The sequence below is a fragment of the Empidonax traillii genome, unplaced genomic scaffold, assembly GCF_003031625.1.
Source record: "Empidonax traillii isolate 1590-97213 ecotype Southwest subspecies unplaced genomic scaffold, ASM303162v1 scaffold70:size1330859, whole genome shotgun sequence".
Classification (NCBI taxonomy): Eukaryota; Metazoa; Chordata; class Aves; order Passeriformes; family Tyrannidae; genus Empidonax; species Empidonax traillii.
This window is the reverse complement of record NW_020955263.1, coordinates 430,945-456,228: the sequence shown is the minus strand read 5'-3', so window position 1 is coordinate 456,228 and position 25,284 is coordinate 430,945. Positions and strand designations below refer to the sequence as shown.

The 25,284-nt window shown below is 36.1% G+C and overlaps 1 protein-coding gene across 3 annotated transcripts in view; it reads left to right on the top strand.

Moving 5' to 3' along the window:
* The window catches only part of ERCC6 (ERCC excision repair 6, chromatin remodeling factor), a 46,377-nt gene that overhangs the window by 3,942 nt on the left and 17,151 nt on the right, over positions 1–25,284 (top strand). For all 3 annotated transcript variants that reach the window (XM_027880476.1, XM_027880477.1, XM_027880475.1), the window contains 6 exons: positions 127–247; positions 1,857–1,965; positions 3,792–4,515; positions 12,114–12,239; positions 15,967–16,125; positions 20,418–20,553. In XM_027880476.1, coding sequence (XP_027736277.1) covers positions 127–247; positions 1,857–1,965; positions 3,792–4,515; positions 12,114–12,239; positions 15,967–16,125; positions 20,418–20,553 — 1,375 coding nt within the window. The remainder of the gene's footprint in view (positions 1–126; positions 248–1,856; positions 1,966–3,791; positions 4,516–12,113; positions 12,240–15,966; positions 16,126–20,417; positions 20,554–25,284) is intronic.

Here is a 25,284-nt window from a genome sequence, read left to right as displayed (position 1 = left end):
CTTACCTGTAGACCTTTTCACACCTTACCTTAAATCTCTTGGAATTTCTAAATTGTCTGAATCATGATTGTGCTATTTTTCTTTCTAGAGTTTACTAGTACATTGCAATCTTATTGTTTTTTTCAGATCATGTACAGCATCTCTGAGACAAATAAATAAAATAATTGAGGAAATTTCACCTCAAGCTGCTGACAACAAAAATATTAGCAGAAAACTAGATTCTGTAAAACGGCAAAAATATAACAAGGTAATTGGATTGCATTAATTTCCTGCTGACAATACTTACTTTGTACTTTGTCTTAAGGTTTGGATTTTGTGATATAATTCTTAATTATATAGTTCAGAGTTAATCTACAGTTGCTGTTCCTTCCTTTTGAAAGGGTTTCATTTTGTACCAAAAATACAAATAACTAAATTAAAGATGTATCAGTTTTTTTATTCTAAAAGCTGATTTTTTTTTATTATTCTAAATTTTGGAACAAGCTCTAAAACCAAAGTTCCAGGACCTGCTCAGAAGATGGATTTGCATTAATTTAAAAAAAGACCTCCCAGCAGTGTTTGGAGAATTAGCAGAGCATTGTTAGGGTGTGATTCAGTAGTTTACCAAAATCTCAGCTCTCATGGTCTTCATTTTCTATGTGCTTTTCCTTAACCTTCTTTCATTTTCTGTATCTTGTATCAGTACACATCAGTCTTTTCTGTGAGCCTCTTTAATTCATCCATTTGTCAGAAACTGCTCCAGCCAGAGTAGTAAGTGAAAGGAGCTGTAGAGCACTGTAGCATCAATGTAAGCAACGAACCTCTACAGCTGTGAGTAGCAAGGAGATTTGAGAAAAGGGAAACTTCTGCTAATCAGGAATGTAGCGCCTTGATCAGCTCACTCTCTGCTGGAAATTCACCTTCAGCTTTCTCTAATGATAAACTTGATTGTGAAACTTACTGTCCTTTGCCCTCAGACACGACAGTCTTAGGCTATTTGCCACTGAGTAATTTGTTTGTTTGCTTTCTAACCTTTATAATTTCAGCAACTTGGATAACACTGCTCATAATTCAGCCAATTAAGATGGTGGTGGGGACTGTACTGAACAGTGGCACAGCACTAGGAACAAGTAGATAGAAGTAGTAGGAAAAAATGCATTAAACCAGACTTACCTATAAAGACTGATCATGTAATTGGACTCTGTATTTTGCTTGTTTTCACACTGGTTGAAGTGATTTACACAAATGCTAGTTTCAGGGGAAATTCAGACCTCATTTCAAGTTCATTGTTAACCATCTTTGAAGTGTAAGAAAAAATTTCTGTCTGGAAGCTATAATCCATAAAAGTGCTCCTGATAACCTGAAGAGTGTTTTTGGAGGCTGCTTAGAGGCAGGCATTGTATTTAAAGCTGTATTTGCATGGAGAAGTGCTTTTAGTACTCTTCCTTTTGTAGTGTTTTTTAAAAATTGCTGAAGAAGACTTCTGTTATTGAGACAAATGGGAAATTAACAACTGGTATAAGACAGCTGTTTCCTTAGAGCAGACATACAGGACATGTTTTAGGATGCAAAGTACTCTGGTAGTAAGGATAATAGTGCATACACAGGAGGTAATACATTGTACCACACATGAAAACGCTTACCCTTTGTGGTTTAAAAAGTACTACATGAAGACAGGATCAGGCTAGTGAACAGTTCTTCATCAAAAGGACACTTTTTTGCACTTTTTTTTTGTTTCAAGTGCAATACTGTAAACATTTGAATGTGAGATTCTGGTTGAAAATGCTACAAATGTAGTAATTTAAGTCTTGCTTAAAAGGATAGCAAGTTTATGAACCAGATTAAAAATTACATTACATATCTAATTCTCATTGAAGGAACAACAGCTGAAGAAGATAAAAGCAAAACAAAAGCGTCTCCAAGGAATTCTTGGTTTAACAGAGTTTGTTGATGAAGCAAATGAGCTTGAATTTGAGGAAGATGAAGGTATGTATGGGAGAAGGCTACCTTTTTTTTTTGTTTGAAGCTAGTCTGTAAGACTTTTGCCAGTAATGAGATAAATTTCAGTGGCTGGCTTTCAAAGAGAGAGTTAAGAACACTTATTCTCTGCACCTGCAGACTTGCAGATTTTAACATATTCATGTGGGAAGTTTTAAAAAATGGATGTTAATCTGCCTTCAGCTGAGTAGGGATGACTGAGGCACATTAGAGTATTGGGCTTAATAAATTGGAAATCCTAACATTTTTTTCACAGCTAATTTGATAAAGATGACTAACATCATGATTGAATTACATTTTAGATGCTGGATGCTATCAATCAGCATTAACAAAATTGTTTTTTCTTACTGTTGGGAAGTATCACTAGAAATGGAAGGGGGACGTGCTTCTCTTTTGCAGGCTGCAGTGTGGTTTTTTTAAATTAAAAATAAGATTTCTTCCAGAGCAGGATATATGTTCTCTGTGGTTTTGTAGGTGTTCTTTCTCACTGCTGTCTGCAAATGGAACATGGATTTTGTAACTCCAGTTTAGCTTTGTCTTGGCCATGGTCACTAATCTGCAATATTCTGCAGGGCAAGTTTGAATCCCACTGACAGCAGTTCATCACCTTTGAGTTATGCTGTTGTTTGCAAAGGTGAAAACTTTGTGCTATTCGTCCCATGCAAATGTGACTGGAGTGGATTCCAGAGCTCATGCTTCTCTCCTGATTCAACAAAACCTCAGTAAATTTTTCTCAGTGGAAAAGCATCTTTAATCCTTTTTCTTTGAGTGAGTTCATGCAGCAAAACTCAGGCACCCAGTGTGTTGAAATGTAACTAGGAAGAGAGCAGAACCCAACAGAAGGAATGGAACAGAGCAGTTGTAGTAGAAGGGGCTGGCGGTGAAGGAGTTTCATGCATCACCATTGCTCATTAAACATACGATAGATACAGTGCTTTAAATGCAACCATAAAAAGGAGCATGCTGGGCTGGCAATTCTGACACAGTTATTTTGAAGTTTTGGACCCCAATAATAGGTATCAGGCCAGGATTCCCCTTCAGCTTCCTGAAATCAAGAGCTTTTCTTCCTCTTTGGTTTCAGACACCAATTATAGTTTGTGTACAGTAACTGTATGTGCAGTGTAACTGAAATGCTCTTTTATGACAAAATGCTGTGCAGCCAATCTGACTTTTAAACTCATCATGCTGATATTAGTACTGTAGGAAAGGAAGACATGTTTTGGTTTGTTTTATTTGGTTGGGTTTTGTGATTTTTCCGAAGCATGTGTTAAGACAGTTTGTTTTGTAAGATTTTTTGTGTGTTCTGGTGTGGTAATCGAAATGTCGGATTTTAAGCTTATGAGTAGGACTGAAAAATCAGTAATAAAATGGAAATGGGCAGCGTTGCTGCCTGTGGGGAACACAGTGGTTTCTTGCACTGAACATGGTGACACGGGTGGAATTGACAGCATAGGTGGCACATTAGAGTTCATGTGCCATTGGAAACTGTAATTTTATGGCAGTTCTTGCTGCTGTGTATTGTTTCAGAAGTATTTGCATTTTGATAGTACGTGTAATATTTTCTATGTGAAGTTTGAGAAGTAGGTTGAAGTAAAAGTCTTGACTTTTTTAGCCATCTGTTCTGTTGGGTTTTGCCATTTTTGAACTTCAAGTGTAATGTGTGATGATAATTTGGAATTTAAGTTGTGTATAAAAACTGAGCTAAACATATATGAAGGTCGGGGTAAAAAAAACCTCAAAACTGCCCTTGTTCCTGTGTTTTAGTTATACAGCAGGTGTTAAAGACGTGCTGTATGTTCTTATTTTTGTTGTAGAACCTGGTCCATCATGTCTGGGTAGTATGCTTATGCCTGCTCAGGAAACAGAGTGGGAAGAGCTTATTCGTACTGGTCAGATGACTCCATTTGGAACTAAAATACCTCAGAAGCCAGAGAGAAAGACACGACAATTACGACTGAATGAAACATCTGATTTTGAGAAGTATTTAGCTGACCAAGCTAAGCTGTCATCTGAAAGAAAGAAGTTATCCCGTCGCAAAGGAGCAAAGAAGAAAGCACAAGCCAAAAGTGTTCCATGTGTAGCTCCCACAACTACTACAAAGGAGAAGAGTGGTAAAGCCCTGTCAAAAACAGATAAGCGCTTAAAAAAACATATGAGAGAACTTCAGAAGCGTGCCCTTCAGATTCACTCAAAGGCCAGGATTCCAAAGGAAAAGAAGTATCCTGAGGCCAAGAAGTTCAGGCATGACCAGGAGGATGATAGTGGGGAGTCCGAGTATGTACCTGATGAGGAGCTCTTCGATCCAGAAGCAGCAGAAGAGGAGGAAGAGCAGGCATCTTCTCTTGCTGAGAATGATTCTGATTATGAACTTAAGAATTTATCAAGAAAAAGAAAACGTTTGAAGAAGGTTTTAAAAGAAGCTGAACATGATGCTGACTTTGTTCCAAGCTCTGAGGAAGAAGAGCATACACCGGGGAAGCACAAAGTAAGAAGGTGGAGAGATGATGGAGATGTGGACTATTATAAACAGAGACTAAGGTTAGTCCTAGACATTTTTATAAGTAATAATAATAAATAAACTATGTTGAATATGCAAAGGGCAATGTCTGTAATACTTCAATGCACTTCTAGCAGGGTAAAGGGAAATCAGGCAGTTGGAAGGATCATGACCTTCCAGAAGGAATCAGACATATCTATTAATTACTTATTAAGTTCTTCTTAATATAAGAACTTTGTTGTTAGATTTTGCTGATTGTTATAGGTCCTTTGGTAATAAGCTATTTGAGTATTGGTATGTTTGGAGAACTGTGAATATACCAAAAATTAAGTATATATTAAAAAAGATATTACTTGGTATCTTTTTACTTCAGTACTGCCTTTATCTGCAGATCATTTACTCACCTTTCCAAAACAAAATAATTACATCTTCTGCTTGATAGGCAAATTACTGTGCAGACTGAGAGTGCCCTCCCTCTTCAGAGGGGTGGCACTTTTCCACTGAAAGAGAAATCTTAGGTTCAGTATGAGGTGGAATGCTTAGTTTTCAGCTTTATATAATTAACTGCTAGTCAAGAAGAAATAATTTGAATAAATTAGTTACATACTATTTCTGTAGAATCTGTTAGTTTATTGAAATCCAAGGCATTTATTAATAGTTTATGGCTAACAAGTTTATTTGAAAATCAGTATTAAAAGAATCTTTTGAATTTAAACTTGTGAAAACATTTATACTGGAAATGACAATATATTATTTAATCAATAGCACAAGATATTTCTTGCATAACTTACATTAGAAGTCATAAGTAGTTATGACTGACATTTATACTACTGTTAGTCAAGTCTAGAAATTTAGAGCTGCTCTGTTTGTCAGTGATTTTCCTCTCTGTTCTTGATGAGAGTGAGGGTAAAAGCTTCCTCATCTAAAGACATGGTGACAGTGATGTTAATAGTGATGTTTTCTGTTGCTACAATGACCTAAGGTTGTAAATTGAGTAAGGTTTGTAAGGAGAATCTAGTGTGCCAGGTGGGAAAATACTTGTTCTAAGAGAAGAACAAGTTCTTTTCAAAAATGGCAGCTGAAACACTGCTAAGCTGTGACTCAAGAAATTTTTATAACCTATGTGTTGGTGATCTCTGGGTAGCTACAGGGTGTGGTTTAGATGTTTTCTCTACTGACAGCATAGTGGTTGAGCTCCTAACAATAATACTGAGCAATGTTTCTGTTTTTCACGACTCAACAGAAAACATTTTGAAGGGGCAATGAGATGACATGTAATTTGTTAAGCTCTTAAATGCTAACCAGACATACCAGTAAAGTTACAAGACTCTTCTGCACACATTGGGAGTTAAAAGATCAAGATCACTAAAATGGTTGCTTTTATTGTTCTCTAACCACTCACATGTTTCTTTTCTAGTATAAGGGTTGAGCTTCATATAAGAGACTTCAGCTTGTTGATAGCGTGTTTACTTTTAATTAATTACCTTTCATGAATGCCCTTCAAGTAGTTACATAGTCATCTAGAAAACATGTTCTAGAGTGGAAGGAGGAATATATATTAGGTTTGTCAGTGAAAGGTGATTGATGTAGAGATAAAGCCTAGCATAAAAACTTGATTAATGCTTCAGAGGCCCCAATTTTACATTTCTATGGAAATACGAAATCTTATGTATTTAAATAAAGCTGCATCAGAGAAGGAGTCAAGAAGTAGAGATATAAACACCATCTCTTCTGGAGTGAGAGCCTGGGTTGCTGTGGTGGAAGGGGTATCTTCTGGTCATGGGGGTACTGAGGTTGTAGAAAACCTCCCAAAGAAAGGGCCCAACTTCACTTTGACATCCCAGGTTATCAAGGCACATCAGCAGCTGATAAGAGGCAATAGGTTTGCAATCCCAGGATGTTACCTTTCAAAATTAAAACATAGTTTATTGGTCTTGAATGGAAATTTCAGCAAGAGGCTAATCTGAACAATGTCCAAAGGGTCAAAAAGAAATATGTTTTCCATTGGATGCGTTAACAAAAATTAATTGTTCTTATCGGTAAAATATTTACTGTTTTACTGAATAAAACTGTATTCTTCACATTTAAATTAGACCAATATTAAATCATTTTTAATTCAGTGTTTTCATCAAGAGTAATTTATTTTGATTGAAAGTTTTAATATGACTCACAGTTTAAATTCATTCAAAAACGTTTTTTAATAACGTTAAGATTGTGACAATTTATCCTTAGCAAAGTCATATCATAGACTACATTTCTTTTGGTTACTGAAGTTACAATAAAAGCCTAAATGAATTTTAGAAATATCAATAACTGTAATTGCTACCAAAACACTACATCTCTTAAAAATTTCATAGCTACAGTTATTGTGGCTGTTAAGCTGCAGCTGTCCACATTGATGTTTTTATGCTGACACCCCCAGGTAATCTTCATTATGGGAAATGCCACGAGAAAATAAAATGTAGTGAATTAAGAAACATATTAAGAATGCTATAGAAATGCTGTCATTTGCTTACATTTATATCTTGTTTCGTGTCAGTTTTACTTTTGAATGCAAACGAATGGGTGAGATTATGGTATATTTTGCCCGTGAGAGAGGCAGAGGAAAACCCTTCAGGATTACTTTATTCTTCTGAACATCTAGTCTTGTGCTTGGTGATGAATGCAGTCCTATACTCTTAGAGATTGAAAATGAGTTTCCTTAACATTAAAACTTTTCAGAGATGGGACTTCAAGAGATTGGTCTGTGTCAAGGGGAAACCACATTGATGCTGTTGAAGCATGATAATTAGCTAACTGTGCGACTGCAGAGCATCTCTGGAACAAGAGACTGCTGCCAGAACAGGAGCTGTTATCTGCAGTAAACATCAGGCAGGAGAGTACCCGATTCTTTCCTTCTAAAGACTGCTTGCAGTGGTTGGCCTAATCACTCAAAGCCAGATGTGATCAGTGGAACATATATAGAATTCAGCTCAGGTTCTCAGTAATTTCATTTTTTTTTTTCCTTGTATGGGTCTTGCTTTTCTCTCAGTTACTCTTACTAGAGCCATGGTGCTGTGCAGACATGCAGACAAAAAAAAATCTTCTGTTCTGAAAGGTCAATGTCTAATGTCAATCTTGCGATAACTACAACTTTCTATAACAGTGAACAGTAGCAAGGAACGTCAGGGTTATGGAGAGTAAGATAAATAAGTAGGATACTGTCAAGTACCTATAAAGTTTGAGATTCAGTGAAATTGTCATTGCCAGCTGTCCTTCATACATTACCAGCTGAACCAAGGGGCTTAGGTAAGCATTCTCTGGGTTGCTGCTGAATGTCTCAAAGACTTATCCCTATCAGCAGGTATGTTATCAATGTGTCTTTTGTCATACTTGACAGTGACCATCTTGGTCTAGAAGTGTTCAAAACTGGAGCTGTGAGATCTCAACCTGTAGCCTCCTGTCTGGTCAGGTGGAATGGTCAGGTGTCATGGTTTAACTCCTGCCAGCAACCAAGCCCCACCCACCCAGCAGTGGGATCAGGGGGAGAATCCTAAGGCTAAAAGCTAGAAAACTTGTGGATTGAGATAAATATGATAGGGAAAGCAGAAGCTGCGCACACAAAAGTAAAGCATCATGAGGAAGTAATTCAGTGCTTCCCATGGGCAGGCAGGTGTTCAACCATCTCCAGGAGAGCAGAGCCCCATCACACATAGCAGTTTCTTAGGAAGACAAATGCCATCACTCCAAACTCCCCCCTCATTTTATATACTGAAGATGATGCCATAGGGTTGGGAATATCCCTTAGGTCAGATTTGGTTGCCTGTCCCAGCTGTGTCTCCTCCCAGCCTCCCACACACCTCCAGCTTCCTCACCAGTGTGGCAGTACAAAAAGCAAAGGCCTTGGCTCTGTGCAAGTCCTGTTCAACAATAACAAAACATCTCTATATTATCAACCCTGTGTTCAGCACAAATCCAAAACACAGTCACATACCAGCCGCTGTGAAGAAAATGAATCCATCCAAGACCAGCACATCAGGTCATGGAAGAGCCAGTTTCTTTGAAGACTATGGAAAGAGTGAAAATGAGCCTGTTTTCAGCTTTTTACCTAGAATCCCAAAAGAAAAGTAACCTTGTATGCATATTAAATGCATAGGAAATAAACCTTTTTTTTGTTTTGTTTTGTTTTTTTTTCTCAACAAGAAAACTGCTGTATGATTTTCTTGCATTATTCTTAAGCTTTGTAGTTGTGGAAATTGCAAATTATCAAGAAATTTCTTTTTTATTACAGTTTTCCTTTGCATGTCTTAAAATGCGAAGCAAAAGTATAAAAAAGTAGCTTTTGCTGCTTATACATAGTTACTATGTTAAATTATTGGCATCAGTAATACAGTATCTGCATAAGGTAACAGCTTGGAATCAAAACAAAAATTAGCAGTGTTATGGACACTGTTCCCATAATTGTCAGTATGTTGCTTCAAGACTGCTGCTCAAGGAAGGAATTACATGTGTTCTTAAGGGAGATAAGTGCCATATCTATATTTTCCTGTGCTGTCTGTATAGTTTGCGGGAGCCCCTGGTGGTCTAGGGGAAAGGCACTGTGCTGTCACTGCAGAGACCCGGGTTCGATTCCCGGTCAGGGCCCCTCCCCGGGCAGATGGAGCTCGTTAGCCCTGTAAAGGCAATCCATCTACGTCCCGAGGACCTCGCTGCCACCGTCCAAGAGTGCTTGGCCCCGGCAGATGAACCTCAGGATTAAAGGGTGGGCTCAGTTCCGCGCACACTGTGTCTCACCTAAAAAATCCAGTGCACAGGCTGGAAGGTGTAAAGACCTTCCCCGGTTCTTCGTTCGCGAAGACTGGCCATTCTTCATTCATATAGTTTGTGGATTAGAGTTGTTTGACTTCTATTGCTGTCAAGTGCTCAAAGGCAAGGCTAGGAAAGCTGCTGCTTTCCATGTTCACCAAGTGATATCCAAGCAACTGAGTAGATGGAAATTGTGGCTATCAGTATACAAAGCAGCTGATCCAAGGAATCAAACAAAAAAAGTAAAATGTGTTTTAAAATAAGTTGGGCTTCATAGATCAGTTTTCATGTGCTGGCTTTCTTTGATGTATCTGAGTCACTGAATCTCTTGATGTTTCAGAGTTATAAATTAAAAAAGGTTTAAATATTACCTATCCTGAAAGTTACTTTCTTAGAGCATCCCAACTGCTCTTTGGAATGACAAAGCTAAGACCCAAATGAAGATATATTTTATCTCACTTGCTGAGTACACCTTTCATTCTAAGCTTAAGTGTGTAATTGTGTACATCAGTCTTAATTTACTTATGGAGAATTGTGGTACTAACTGCATGTATTTCATCTGTTAGGACGTACCAATTAAACCCACCCATATAGACCATAAAAAGTTAGATCAAAAAAGTAATACTGAATGCTTCAATTTAGCAAATTAGAATAATCTGTAAGGGATTCTTAACTGTATAAAATATAAAACATATTATGCTTCACAAATGTAAACTATATTAAATACTCAGCTTGGTTCCTGACTGTATTTTTTTAAAAAAATCAAATTGTGCTCATTACTGTTTTGGGCGCAGAATTTCTTTCTAGGGTATTGCAGTAAGTAGGAAACGGGCTTAGTATCTGAATGCAGTCTTATATTAAGAAAAAATTTAATTGTATGATATATGACTTTCATACTTCACTTTCAGGATAAAATTGTACTTATGGCATTGACCATCAACAGCATAAGATAGATTTCTCAAAGGTCATGCTTCTATTTTCAAGAGACCTTGATGATAGAGTAAAACCTGTATTTTCTGATTGTTTAGACATACGAATGATATTTAACTGAGCTTATGCACCAAATGGTCAGTAAGCTACTGTGTAGTTAAGTTGAAGATGAGGTACTGCTGTTTCTCCCCCCAGTGTTGGACGTCCGGGGTAAGGTACAAGACCAAATTGACCAACTGTGATTGATCTGGTCCAGCAAATAGTTCTTGTCCTCCTATTGCTTCAACCATTTAGACATTGACACTTTTTAAAAGCAAATAATCAAGTTTTATCATAGAATATCTTACTGCTATGAGAGCCTTCAGTACTACAGCTGGAGTAATTATACACTTCAATGCAATAACAGATAATGTGTGTGAAAAGCAAACTTTAGTAAAATTAAGTACAGGGTTTATTCAAGTTCTAGATGTTTGTATTTTCTAGGTATCTAATAATTTTAGGAGACATCCCAACATCGATCACACTTACAGAAAATATAGTAGTTATACTGAGTGCCTAAATTTCTGGACAGCTTCGAGCTGATCTCAGACTGCTTCCCCTTGGTTGTTTCTGGATCACTTTTTCTAATGCGCACTAGAGGGCAATCTACTTCTTCCCAGGGGATGCTGACACTCCAGTGCTGGCTAGTGGGGATTCACGTTGGAGTATAGAATTAGAAGCAAACCAAGGTTGTACAAATGATTGCCCTGCTTGGATTTAGCATGGATTGTTTACCTAGATGTCTCTTTGGAGGCTTTGTAATCTGTACTTGTTTGATTTTAGTGTGATAAGTAGCAGTTTCCTTCCTTGTTTAAGTCCTGTCATAACCAACTCTGATAAAATAATCAAGTTCTAACCTGTCTCAGTTCCAGTAGTGACACAGTCTGTCAATTTGAGTTGTTGATCTTTTTCTGGAACTCAGAAGAATAATTGACCCTCTGTGCCTGAGAGCATAACATTGTAGATCTGAAGAAAAATAGAAGCATTTTTATGCTGTGCCTCTAGAATATGTCATATCTGCCTGTTAGACTCCAGAGCATGAAGGTTATTTTTCTAAGTCAAACATTTAACAAACTGCTAGTCTAAGAGATTTCCATTCCTGTTTTAGGATAGGTAAATAAAAGGGGAAAGCATTGACACTTTATATATTGTATGTAAGTTCTTTTTTGCTACTTCAGTGAATATATGATTTCATATAATAAATTAAGAACAGTCCAATAATAAACATTAGCAATTCATCAGTTTTAATCAGCAAACTGAAGACTATCTTTGTGCATCTTATTTTTTTCCCAGCATTTGCTGGTTTTTTCCTCTCCATCATTGTTTTTGCATCTGAAGACTTCCTGACTTGAGATCAAAATATTCTTCAATGAAACTGGCCCTTTAAGCCTGTTCAGCATTGTGTTGTCTTATTTTTTCAGTGCAATCTATCTTGGCAATTTATTGCAACTTGTGTCTATTTGCAGATGGTGGTGTTTATTTTCAGTAAATAAAATAATACCAAGTTTGTGACTGGGTCCACAAAGGCAGACTTTTTTAGAACTCTTTTCACCCATTATGCTACCTTAAGAATTTAAGGCAGCCATATTTTTTGATGCTGTTAGCTGTTGATTCTGTTATATTAGTATTTCTGTCTATAGAACTTTGTAACTAGCTATAAAACTCTGAAGACCTGTAACTAAATAGTAAGGAGTGCATGCATCTTTGAATATATTAGATATTTTGAGCGTTTACTTGCAAATTCGGTCTTCCAAATGATTACTATTTTAAATCATTACATCAGCGAATGTGTTCTTGTTGGGTTTTTGCCTGATTGAAAGTTTTGTGTCGTTTTCATAGACTATCTTTTCCATGTTATGAATGTTGACTCTTTGTGTCATTCCAGGAAGTGGCAAAAAGAACGTTTGAAGGACAAAGAACATCAAACAGTTGAGGAACTTTCTGAAGAAAGTGATGTGGAATTTGAAGAGGGTTTCAAAGTACCAGGATTTCTCTTCAAAAAGCTATTTAAGTATGTACTGTGTACTTGATGTTAATATTATGCTGGTGTATGCTGTTAATAATATTGGTACTAATTAATAGTCACGGTGAATTCCAGATGCCCTTTGCTGTAACTTTTACTTCAGTCAACGATGCCTCAATATTAACTTCAGTTGTTTCAGTAGGATTCTTTCTTTAAAAAAGATTCCAGGATTGAACTTCAAAGAAATTAATTTATTGGGAGCACAAAATGCAGTTACTTGAAAATACAAATGATAACTGGCTGATGTGAATATTGTGAATGGATATTAACTAAACTATGTATTGAGAAGCTCTCCTTCTCTATTTTTTTAAATGCTTTGTTTTAGTGATATGTACGTGCTCTTCATTCAGGTGTGGAGTTGTAGAATTACTTTAAAACATAAGATGTTGGCAAGATGTGGTAAATGAAAGCAAGAAATATGGTGTTTCTGTGACTGGGTGGAGTGGGTGAAATTTTCTGCCAGTAAAGAATACATACAACTTTTTCTTTAAATAACTACTCAAAGTCTATTCAAAGTAACCACTTGTAATTCATATTATAAAATAATATTGAACCAGGTAAATTTTAAAATATAGAGTGAACTCCTAATTCCTTTAGCGGATGGAAAATACTCTACAACTCATTTTGTAGATATTTAATGTTGGATTACAGATTTGGATATAACTCCTTTCTGTTTCAGTTTTTTGAGACATGGTGCCCAGTGATGCTTTCAAGTTCATTTCAAAATGCTATTTACAAAAGGCAGCCCAAACAAGCTAGCAGCTGACCAGTTATCTTCATTCATAATCTCTCCCTTGCATTTCATGCATGATGGACTTGAATTCAATTTTGTTGACAACATTTCACACAGGAGGAAAAACATCTCTTTCAAAAGCAAACTTTCTAAAATTTTATTGTTGTGGTAGAAAGCCTTGGTTTATAATGGGAGTGTGTGGTATCCCTTCCAACAGAGCCACTTAGTCTTGACCTCAAAGAAATTATTACTGTTGTCCTGTAGTCCCTGGAAGGAAAGCACTAGCTCTGAAATGGAATTGAATTAATGGCTTGGTTGCTGGGACCATCCAGAGCCAATATGTGGTCTCCAGTTGTTTATACAAAGGTACTGCAGAAGTATTCATCTTGAGGACGGATGTGTGGTCTGAGCAACCCGAAGGGAAATGAAATAAAGCAGACACTAAAAATTAATCATAGAAATGCAAGCCTCACTAATGAAGGGTATCCCTGCAAGCATGAGTCAGTTGGCAAAACCTCTTAAGTGGTTAGAAAGATCAATGGAGTTGAATGATTTGTCTGACTTGTAACTTAAATGCTGATATCTCCAGTGTAGGAAAGCCCATGGTCAATAGGCATTAAACTGTTGAGTTCTGAGCAAGTTTAGTACAAAACATGGAAGTATATTGACTTGAGGACATACATAGCATATACTGCGAGTGATCTTCTTGCATAGCTAAGTTACACAGAAGTTAGCTCATGGTAGAAATAGGAGAGCCTCGAGTTTGTCCTTTGACAAATCTGTTAAAGTGGATGATCTGTTTTCTTCCCTCTATACTTGTCTGCTTTGATGAACATTCAGCAGGAATAGCACGAGTACTACTGTGGAGCAAAACCAAACAGTCTTGCAAACATTGCCTTATGTACTTAGCCTGAGAGAATGATGTCTGTATAAAAAAGAAGACAGGTTTCATCATTATTTGCCTTCAGTATATGATTTCCCTGATACATCTGAAATGCAATTTTGTCTCCTCAACAATGCAGCTAAACTGTGGTGAATTTTGAGGGATGCATCACAAATGATTGCTCATATGAAAAACAGTCCAAATATAACTATTTTGGAAGACCAGCACTTCTATTTTACTTCCACAGAATTTTTGTAATTAAAAAAAAGGGGCAATGAAAGTATAAGATTTGAGGAGAATTGATTATCTCTCCATATAAGTACAAAAAATTGAAGGAGAGGTTTCCTTTAACTTTTGCATAATTGCAATTATTACATGTTTATATAGAAGATGATTATGCATGATTATACAAAGAAAGGACCTGCATCTTTTACATTTTTAGATAACCTTGGAGCAGGATTTTTCACAAACCTAATTCTCTACTGTGAAACTTTTTCAGGAGAAGGAAGGTGAGAGAGAGAAATACACTTATAAATACAGCTACTTTAAAGCTCTGTATGTAATCCTAAGAAATAATACAAAATTATATCAGGAAGTTCTTGAATGGTTGTCTTCTGAAGAGACATGCTGGGCATTAGTCTGGGGGAGCAGCTTCTGACTGGAATGAGGATTCCCTTCAATTCTTTAATATTTGTCAGGAAATGTTTTGTCTTTATAAAATGTAGTAGTGATAGCATCTTAGCCCAATTATGTCTAATCCTGCAAGCCATTTCATAGTTGTTTTATAGATTGCTGCATTTTAAGGTGAATTAATTTCTAATAAGGGTTTTTTTTTAAGGGCTTCTTGGCATAATGCTTTTGAGACACCAGTGAATAGTGTGATGTCTGAACCATTAGATGTGTTCTTTGATCATCTTTTTTTTACCTGCTCGTGCCATTTGTTTGTCTCCATTTAGCTTTCTCTAAATCCATACAGAACTCGTCATAAATTGATTTTTAATACTACTTTGTAGACACTAGTGTCATTAGCTGTCAGTAGTCCTAAATATTACTTGTTCAAGGAAGGAAACAGGATTTTGGAATGCACACAAGAAATCCCCTAAAATGAACAATCCCTATGAAAAAAAACCACGTTTTGCTCTTTGCCTTGCTCTGCACTCCAGAAATGCATGCTATCAAGAAAATTTTATCAGTAACCTTCTAGTGAGTTAGGAGACACAAAAGTGCTGAAACATGCTTGATTTTTTTTTTAATGTGATTTGAAGATACTGTTTTTCATTTCTTTCTGTTGTTTTAATTTAACCCACACATGTGGTGTGTTATTCCTACTGATCTCACTGTTTCATATAATTATAAAAAAGCATGTTCTCCAGTGATTCTTTTCTCTAGTATCTTATCTCCACCTTTTCAGCTCGCCATTGTAAATCTTGCTTTCCAGTCTTCTTATTTTAACTGAAATATATTTTACATTGTTGCTTGTGCAATTTCCAGTGAAGGACTGGGAGTATAAACTGCTCTAATGCTCTCACATAATGTTCTGCTGCATCCCATTCACTGCAATAGTTTCTATGGTTTTGCCGTGGGTTTTTTCTTCATTGAAAGAGACTTAATGTTTGTTAGTCAATAAACTTATGTAAAAAGAGAGCTGGCTTTGGCAGATGTGATCAGTTTTTGCAGTTGAATATGAAGTCTGTACCACATAGAAGTCAACCTTTTCCTTGAATTCAAGGTATATGTTCCAGATAAGATAATTTACTAGACCCTTACATGTCATCTTTTCTGAGAAGATAATGCTTTTTAAGAGTAACTTTCCAAGTTGCTTTTAGCACTTAAAATATATATGAAATAAAATACCCTCTAATTACCATGACTATTGGTTTAATTAGAAATGTTTTAGTGTTGCATAAAGAATGAAAGTCACATGTAATGTCTGAACCATCAAAAATGTATGACCTAGTAAATACAGCACTCATGTAAAACACACATCCAGCATGTTACTGTAACTAGTATAAGAACCTTGCCAAATGATTAATTAATGAGTACTTTCTGTTATGATCTGTATTATCAGACATTTGCCATTTTCTTTTTCCTTGTTTTAGGTACCAACAGACAGGTGTTAGGTGGCTCTGGGAATTGCACTGCCAGCAGGCAGGAGGAATTCTGGGAGATGAGATGGGATTGGGCAAGACCATCCAGATAATTGCCTTCTTGGCAGGTCTGAGCTACAGCAAAATGAGGACTCGTGGTTCAAATTACAGGCAAGTGCTCCTCTGCAGACTGTCAGTCTGTGGAGCTCAATTAATATTTCATCAGATGTATTGCTGGTGGAGGAGGGTCCTGTGAATTATTAATGACATTTCAATTACAATATTCCTTTAATTCTTTTAGTGGGGGACATCAAAGGAAAAATTTTACGAGACAATGGAGCTGTAGGGCAGGAAAAATTAAACATGTAACACTTTTAATGAATTCCAGGCATTGATGCTTCATTTTGCAGATGAGCCGCACTAGATATTTTGGGTCAATACAGTGTCTAAGGTTACCTTCCACAAATGGATTGTTTACAAACTCAATTACATTAATATCAATAGTTTACACAATATGGAATTTTAAATTAGATGTAATACCTTTAGTTCCATTTATTAAATTTTACATTAAAATATTTGTTCTGGCAAGCCACCAGGTAAACGCTTTACAGGAAGTAACAAGCTGATCTGCAATGAAAGTTAGAGTTTCTGATGGGCAGGGAATTACCCATGTCAAAAAAAGTAGTAGTAAAAAAAGTAATAGTAAAACCAGTAACTTATACAGAGGAATTTCCATCTGCTTTTTTTTTTATTGTTGTTGTTGCTTTTCAAAACAGACGTTATTGTGACTGGCCTTTCTTACAAGATATTTTACAGTTTTTTGTTACTGAACAATGCTTTAAAATTTCTTCTTCGTAGGTGAAATTACCAGCAAGAAATTTGCTTGTGTCCTTGGATTTGCAAATACATGCAGGAATAATACTTGATTTTTCTACTTCTGTTGGCCTGTTTACATGATGTAAATAGCTACGTGCAATTTAGCAGCTATCATAGGACTGTACTAAACAAAAATAATTATCTTTACATAGAGGTACGTTTAAATTGTGTACGGCATGCACATGAACTGTAAAATAATGCTTTAAAGAGAAAATATTCCTTTCTTTTTTCCAGTTGCTTCTTACTGTAGCCTTTATGTAAAAAAAGGTTAAAAACAGGTCCTTCATCACTCAGGCCAGTTGATTTACTTCTATATGGCTGCCTGGTTAAGGATGCTACTGTACAGATCATTTTTTGGAGTTACATTACCTACCCCACTTGGGGAACACTGAGTTGATGGAAATCCTTTAGGGACATCTCATGACACTTACATAGTGTGAAACTACAGTAAAACTTTGAAAAGGCCAAAATCTATTTGCACACCTAAGTTGCAGTGTTCCTTCTCCATGTAAGATAAGGTGTTGAGTCTCATTTTTTGGCTGGTGCATGTCATTTAGTCCATCATGATAGTGATTCCATGGAAGGAAACAAAAGTTAATTTATTGGTGAAACTTGCTCTGATTTTGCTTGTATGCTGTAAGGCAAAGGGTCTAAACAACTTGATCTTTCATAGTCCAGTATTTTCCTCATCTGTAGTGAGAGGACAGTAATACTGGTTGACTAGTTTCTATCTGAAAGATGTACTCTGGTAAGCAGGAGACCTTCTGATCAGCCTGGCTGAGGAGTTGGCATTGGGGTGAACACAACTGTGTTGTCAGTGTGTCTAATTGTACTTTTTTTTATTTTGAAGGAGCTTGAAGACTAGCTGGAGTAAGGAATTACTTGTTATAGGAAGTAAAACTATTACAAAAATTAAAATGCTGTCTCACTTTTAACAATTATTGAGACATACAGCTGGGTAAAGCCAAATTGTGCTGTATCTGTAAAGGTGCTGCCGTTCTGGTGTAAAGATACAAGGGAAGCAAGATTTTTGGAGGGGAAAAGATCTTTAGTTAGACCAGCTGAGATAGTAGGAACAAGCAACAGCTTTCAAACCAACTGTCCCTTCATAAGAAAAAAAAAGAAAGCATCAGCAAACCTAAGGACCCATCTCTAGCCTGTATCTAGGTTGAAATCTTGTTGAAACCTGTTGAAGGCTTGGGAGTCCGTAAATTTCCTTGTTGTTAAATAAAATACATTCTTTTATTTAACAAATATGTTACATTTGACTACAGACGTATTTATTTGAGAGATCAGATGAGAAACTGACAGAAATTTTATACACTGATTATTTACTCATCTGTGCTCTTCAAGATACTGAGATATAATCATAAACAGCTCAATCTCTACTGTGAGTGGCAGGGATTAATTTCCATGGTGCCTGGGTAAATAAAACTCCATTGCCCCAGAAAATTGCTCTTGCTGCCCTGTTCTTTAATTTTCACTGGGGTTTTGTTACCATATCAGCTTGAAGGCATGATTTACCAGTCCTTGGCAACAGAGTTGGTTATAATGCGACATGTTTTCCTCTGCTAATTTTTTGAGTACCTAAAGATTATAAATATAGTATGACTACAGCTTCCTTTTTCATGGTATTAAGTTGCAGGAGTAGATCTTATTTGCAATTCCAATTTGCATCCAATTAAATAACAACAAATAAAGGATACTTGTTGTGAATTTGGGTTTAATAAACCAGGAGCAACAGAAGAAAGAGATTTGGGTATATTGATCATATATTGCCCATAAGCTATTACAATAATGCAGCTGTGAAAAAGGGACAAAATACATCATGACAATATATTTGCAGTAGGAACAGGGCAGTATTGTTATCTTGGTACAAGGCACCGGTAAGACTTTTGGTTTTATTTTTTTTAGTGTTACCTTTGTTCAAGGAAAACAAATGTATATTGGATGGACAGCAGAGCAAATCTGTTGCAGTGATTAGGAGAATCGAGGATGCCTCCTAAGTGTACCAAGCAGAAGTATGTGAGCTCAGGCTGGAAGAAGTTAGATGACTCTTTTATATAAATAAATAAAAGCTCTTAAGAGAATAATAAAATGTTGGCTAGTGGGAAGCGGTTAGAGCCAGACTAGACACAAAAGAGGTTTCACACAGCTGAGTGGAGGGAGAGTGGATTTTCTGAAAATTGATCAAAGGAGGTGTGAACTCTTTATGTAAGATAAAGGGAGGAAAAAGACTGGATAAACCCAGCATGTGAGCTTGTGTGATACAGACCAGGGGAATAAACAGAGATATTTTGTTACAACCCATGGAGAATGAGAGACTAGGATGTTCTGGGAAAGTGGGCTTTTTGCTATGGATATTTTTAAGAGCAGTAGCAGGGGTTATTTGGATTGGTATCATAGTTGAAGCTATTTTTTGCATCTCTGAGTTCTTACTTCCCCTTGGATTGCTGAGAGTTTTTTAATTAGACTATGTAAGGTTGTGTTATAGTATTTTTTTCATAAGCAACATCCAGGTTGTTATTCTGCATATGTATAAGCTTTTAATAAAGAATATTATTTCTTCATGACAGCAGTTTCTGAAAGGATTAAGACGTTTGGGTTTTTTTTAAAGCTGAGTATTAATGGTGTCTGAGAAATCATTCTTTATTGCTATCAGTGTGTGATCTTGACTGCATACTGTGATTTTTTGCATTGCTTATGTATTAATTCTGGAATAGTCCATAGCCAGACACAGATAAGTATGTGACAACTGTAGCTATTGCCTTTGTTTGCAAAGTCATCTTGTTCCGGTTTTTAAAGACCAAATATTTTTGAAAAATAACTGCTAGTAACCACTACTTAGTATATTTCCTATGTAATTTTTGGTATTTATATGTGGTGATAATATTTCTTGTTTGGCTGTTGTGTGAGAGATTTTTCCCTTTTTAACCCTAAGAGTAGCTCTAAACTTAATATACGGAAAGACTTTGTTTCAAACTTCCTTAGTCATTCTGAGAAACAATCATGTGATTATGAATAGGAAACTTATGAGACAGTTTGAGCTGAGCTCAGACCTCAACTTCTATGGATGATAGTCTGCTGCTTTAGAGTTCATGTCTTTTCTGTAAATTATGGTGATGATAGTACATTATATTACAAACATGAAGCAGAACACCTGTGTGTAAGTCTATTTGTGAGACTCTAGCTACACATTCTGTGTAATAGAAGTAATAAAATAATTGCTTGTTAATGATTTCTTTTCTCTTACAGAAACAGCAGTCACTAAAACCTGATTTGTAATATCACAGGAGGAAGTTCCCTTATGCCTTATTGTTTGGAGCTTTTCTATTTCAGTTTATCTTGATAGATGCATCCATAAACTGTTCAATGGATAGATTCTTTTAGCAGTACCTTCTTCATCTTCCTTTAAAAAACAGGCTTCCAGGAAAACAAAGTGCCAGTTAATTTCCATAGCTCTCATATCCCACTCTAAACTATAAACTGTGCCATTTTAATATGTATGTATTTTAATGAGCTACTTAATAAAAAGTATTTATTTTGTGTTAAAGGTGTTTTTTTTTTCTTCGAATGCTCTATTTTAGGTACCAGGGATTGGGTCCAACAGTGATTGTTTGTCCAGCCACTGTGTTGCATCAGTGGGTAAAAGAATTCCACACTTGGTGGCCTCCATTTAGAGTTGCTGTTCTCCATGAAACTGGTTCTTATACCAAGAGTAAGGTAATGGTTGACATCCATTTTGTAATTCCAGAGACTTTTTTATCTTAGCGCTAGCAAAAAAAAAGTCCCCTATTTCTGAATGTTTCTGTGTAGGAAAGAGCTTGTGCCCTTTCTCTGAATGTTTTAAAAGAACAAAAAGTTCACTATCTTGTATAAATTTATTAGTAAAATGGACAAAAAGGGTATGACACATAATAGGTACATATTATGCATATTATGATTTAGACTAGTGTTGCCTGAACAAATTAAACATAGCTTCAAAACCTGTAATCTCCCATTTGAAGCTTCACATGTGCTGAAAACCTACACAAATATTATAGCACCAGAGGTATCTTAGAGGGATGTCTCAGTGACTCATCTAAAATTGGCTGATAAGATTGGCAGCCAATCTGGTGCTCACAATTCAGACTGTTATTTCATACTATTATTCTGAAAATCCTTTAGTTGCTTGCAAAGAAAACCAAAATGGACTGGGAAGAGGGGATATGCCAAGGTAAAAAAAACAATAAAAAAAATCAGTGAGCCTTTCACTTACCACATTGCTCAGAAGTCCTTTTGTGACACTAAAGAAGTGTCACTAACTGAACAGATGTGCAAGGTATTGCCTGATATCAATTTATGATAAACAGAACAGATGTCTTCCCTACTCTTCACTGTCAAGTGAAATACTTCCATGGGCAAGTCTAAAGAAGTGGGAGACAGGCTCTTGCGCTGATACTTTAGTATCTTAATAGGTGCAACGCAAACTGCCTGTTCATAAAAGCACATAATTTCACCAATGTTGGAAGATTTAGTATTTGCTAATATTTCAGGATTCCTGACAGTATTACAGTAAAAATTACGTACATTAATCACACCTAAAACATCAACTTAAATTTTATAAAATGAAACTTCAGCTGTTGTCTCTTTCTGCTATGAAATACTGGCTTGCCTTATGAGACATCTGACGTTGCTTGCCTCTTTTTTTTCAAAAATCTCGTTCAGTAGCTTTACAATTAATCTTTTCCCGTTCCTTAGAAATTACCTGCCCCTCTTTCACAGGCCTGCAGAGAACAAGCTGTAATACTATATTTTACCACAAACAACCTGCTGACCAACCACTACAGGATAATGTAGTCCTCAAAATCTACTGCCTGATGTCCAATTAATCTGGAGGACAATTATGTTCTTCCACTAGTTCAGATAATTCTAACCTCATCAGAGGCTGAAGTGACCTTTCTCACTCCAGTTCCCCAGTCCTCCCCTGGCAAGCTGGCTGTCCAACACAAAACTCTCCTGATTTGCTTTATGATAAACCATTGTACACTAACAGAATAACAGGTCAATTTTGGAGTTGTTAGATAATTATGAACAGGTCTGTGCCACACAGACCACAGGTGCACAGCAAGTTGGCTTTTGGCTACGTAAAATTAATCTCAAAGAATAAACATATGCAGTATAACCACTATTTTTAAATTTATTTCTTAAACTTAGGTATGTTTATGCCTTATGCCATAAGGGCAGAATGGTCATGGGATGAGCATTATGAAGTTAACACACGGAAAAGTAGTTTCCTGTAATGCCACAGGTTATCATAAGATGGAATTGTCACAAGATCAAAGTATTCATAGACAGAAGGTATACTGAAAAGAAATCCTAGCAGGAGTAAATCTTCTGTCCTGTATTTTGTGTGATATATTTTCAGTGTACAAGTGTTACTTTTGCTAATAAATTAGTAGTAAACTTCTATTGCAGGTATAAGAGCAACTAGAATTGGAATTCCAAGTGTTTTCTTTTTTCTTACTTTAGCTTGTTCTTCTCTGATTAAGAGGCATCTAGGAAAAAAATGTGCATGAGATTAAGACCATATCAGCAGTGACACTTCCTAAAGCATATTGTTGCAGCTCTTAGAAGATGAAGCATTAGATTCAGTTCTCTAAATCTGCCCTATTTAAAGTGCTTATAATTTTAAATTGTTGAATATGCATTTGCAGGAAGACAATGGGAAGGTGAAGTCCTGAAAATGTGACTATACCTGCAGATGGAAAAATTTGAGCCACTCTGTCGAGTCCATTAATTAACAAATAACCCAAAATAAGCACACATGATTTAATTTAGGAAGACATGCAAGCATGTTATTGAGGGCAACACATTTTTAGGGCTTGAAAACACACCAAGTTAATTGAACAACAGGAAGCTATTAGCACATTAGAGTGTGCTATTCCTTTTTTGCCATGTACTGTAACTGCATCAATTACCTCAGAATACGTTTAATCAAGTGCAATTAAGCACCATATCATTTTAATGTTATTACAAGAAACTCAATAAATATTTAAAGAGAAATTTAAAAATGTTTTGCTGAATCCTGAAAATCCATTTAAGCACCTAAGGGAAAGTGAAAATTTAAGTTTTCCTTGTTTTGTTCCTGCAAGGTACCAAAGTTTGAAACTTCAGGCGAGTCAGGCTATCCAACTTAAAAAACAGCCTAAGAACATGTATATGAAGAGAGTGGTGAAGAAAGTTAAAAAGACAGAAAAATCACTGTTTGAAACAATGAAAACTAAGAAAGTAACACTGTCATGAAAGAAAATGAGATTAAGTCATGTCAGCTGACAGTGACCAACTGAAGAGAAATTGCACGTGCACGCAAAACATATTAAATATCAGATCAATGACACACTCATGCACAGAAATGTAAGATGAGACTTCTAAAGTGCTAATAGCATATACGTGGTGTTCAAGCAGTCTAGTCATAAATTCAGCATGGACTACAGCACCAAGGAAGCCTCACACAAAAAACCTGTAAAGGGAGCTGACTCCTGAAGCTCCTGAAGGAGCTTCAAAAGGGACATTTAGATGAAATGTAAAACTTGCCTTTTTTTTTTTTTATTACTAGTATTTGTGATCCCATAAGATCATTTGGTTCTTCTATGATGAAAAACGTGCTTTAGTTGGAAGCAGTAGGAAAAACCAGATTTAAGTAATAGTCTTCCTTTGTGAAGTCCTCTTTCAGTTTGAACAAGGTATAGCATTTGTGGCTAAATACGTCCTGTGGTGCTGTCTTAGGCTATTAAGCTCCTACTATGGTTTATGGTTAAGTCTGATCTGTAAACATTGAGTGCTCTGAGACCTCTAAGGATGAGAGAAAACGAAGAAGTAAATCTAACGTAGTATATCACAAATACTGTTTTATTTATGATGTAGAACAGAAGGTGGGGAGAAGAAAGCTCTGCAAGAGTTGGAAAAGCAGCCTTCTGTAAAAAGAGCTTGTCCTGTTGTTTCAAAACTGCTGTTGACACATGAGCATTTGTAAATTGTAGAATTCAAGAGGGAACTTGAACTTTGGTTATTGTGTTTAACATAGGACGTATGGAAGGAGACTCTATTTTTTAAGTTCAAGGCCGAACTTCTAATATCTTGATCTTTAGAACAGGTAACACTGAGTTTAACAGCTCTCTCTAGTGGTAATCACATACCATTTATAAAGCTGCAGCTTTGCATTCCGTTGTCCTGGTCAAATGCAGGACGCACAGCACAGCTCTCAGAAGCAGTTGTCAGTTCATGGCCCTTGCAGCTGTGAAACCATCTACTTGAAGGTACCTACACACTGAAAACTTTAAACCTTCTGCTCTCACAGTAGAGCACATCATCTACATGTAAACAAAATAAGCTTCAGAGGTTATGGTTATTGGCTCACTCCATATGACTGAATATGGAACCATACAAAGGATCTATTTCTGATTTAAGGACCAAACTCAGATAAACTTAGTATCATACCCCAAGAAGCAGCATTCTTGATAAATATGTACTAAGTGCTTTAGCTCTTTTTATTGCAACTTTTACATTATTAAACATTGTAATGTGTTCTTTTGAAACCTCTTCGTGGTGCCATTTAGATTGTTTTATTGGGGGCAGGGAAATAATAAAGAGGTTTTATATGTTGAATTTATGGATCTCTGGGCTTAATGGTTGGTTATGAGATAGTGATAAGTCTGCTGAAGAGTGCATTTTTGATTCACAAGTGAAAAATGCTTATGTGACTAGATATTATCTCTAAATTCACACTTGCTCAAAGGTATCTGAATGTTTAGAGAATTTTGTAGTTATCACTAGTCTATTTCTTTAATTTCAGTCTTAGTATATACATTTCTGTCTAAGAAAATTACCATTTTTAATGCCTAATACATAATAATTCAGAATTCACGTCCTCTTAAGCCCTTTTTCAAAAACTGCTTTATCCAAAAAAAGATAAACATTACTTTTGTAAGTCAAAAAAATTTTCCTGTTTGTGTATGCCGAGAAACAAATTTGTAGCTACAGTGAGGTACCAATGGGAAAAAAGCATTTGCTTGAAGGTGTGTCCTTAGAATAAGTCATAAATGTTTTGGCTTTAGGAAGTGGTGCTTGCCAAAAACCATCCAATACATTGGTTGTGTCCCAGTGTAGACAAGGCAACACAGTCAACTCATCACCCAAAGTTAGAAAATTCTTGAATTTAAAAAGCCTGAAGTACTGTGCTGAACAGAAATGTAAGTTCATAATTACTCAATCTACTCACGTTTCTCTATTCATTTGCATCATATAAAGGCAGAGTTCAGAATTTCAAAACTAGCTAATGGCTGTGTTATTTTTTGGCATTAGTAGGATTTGTCTCTCTTAAGCAAAGTTTGTTTGTTTGGTTGGGTTTTTTTTCAGTTTAACAGTGCATGCCCTGAAATATTTCATTGAAGTGTATTGCTCAAGAAAAAATAA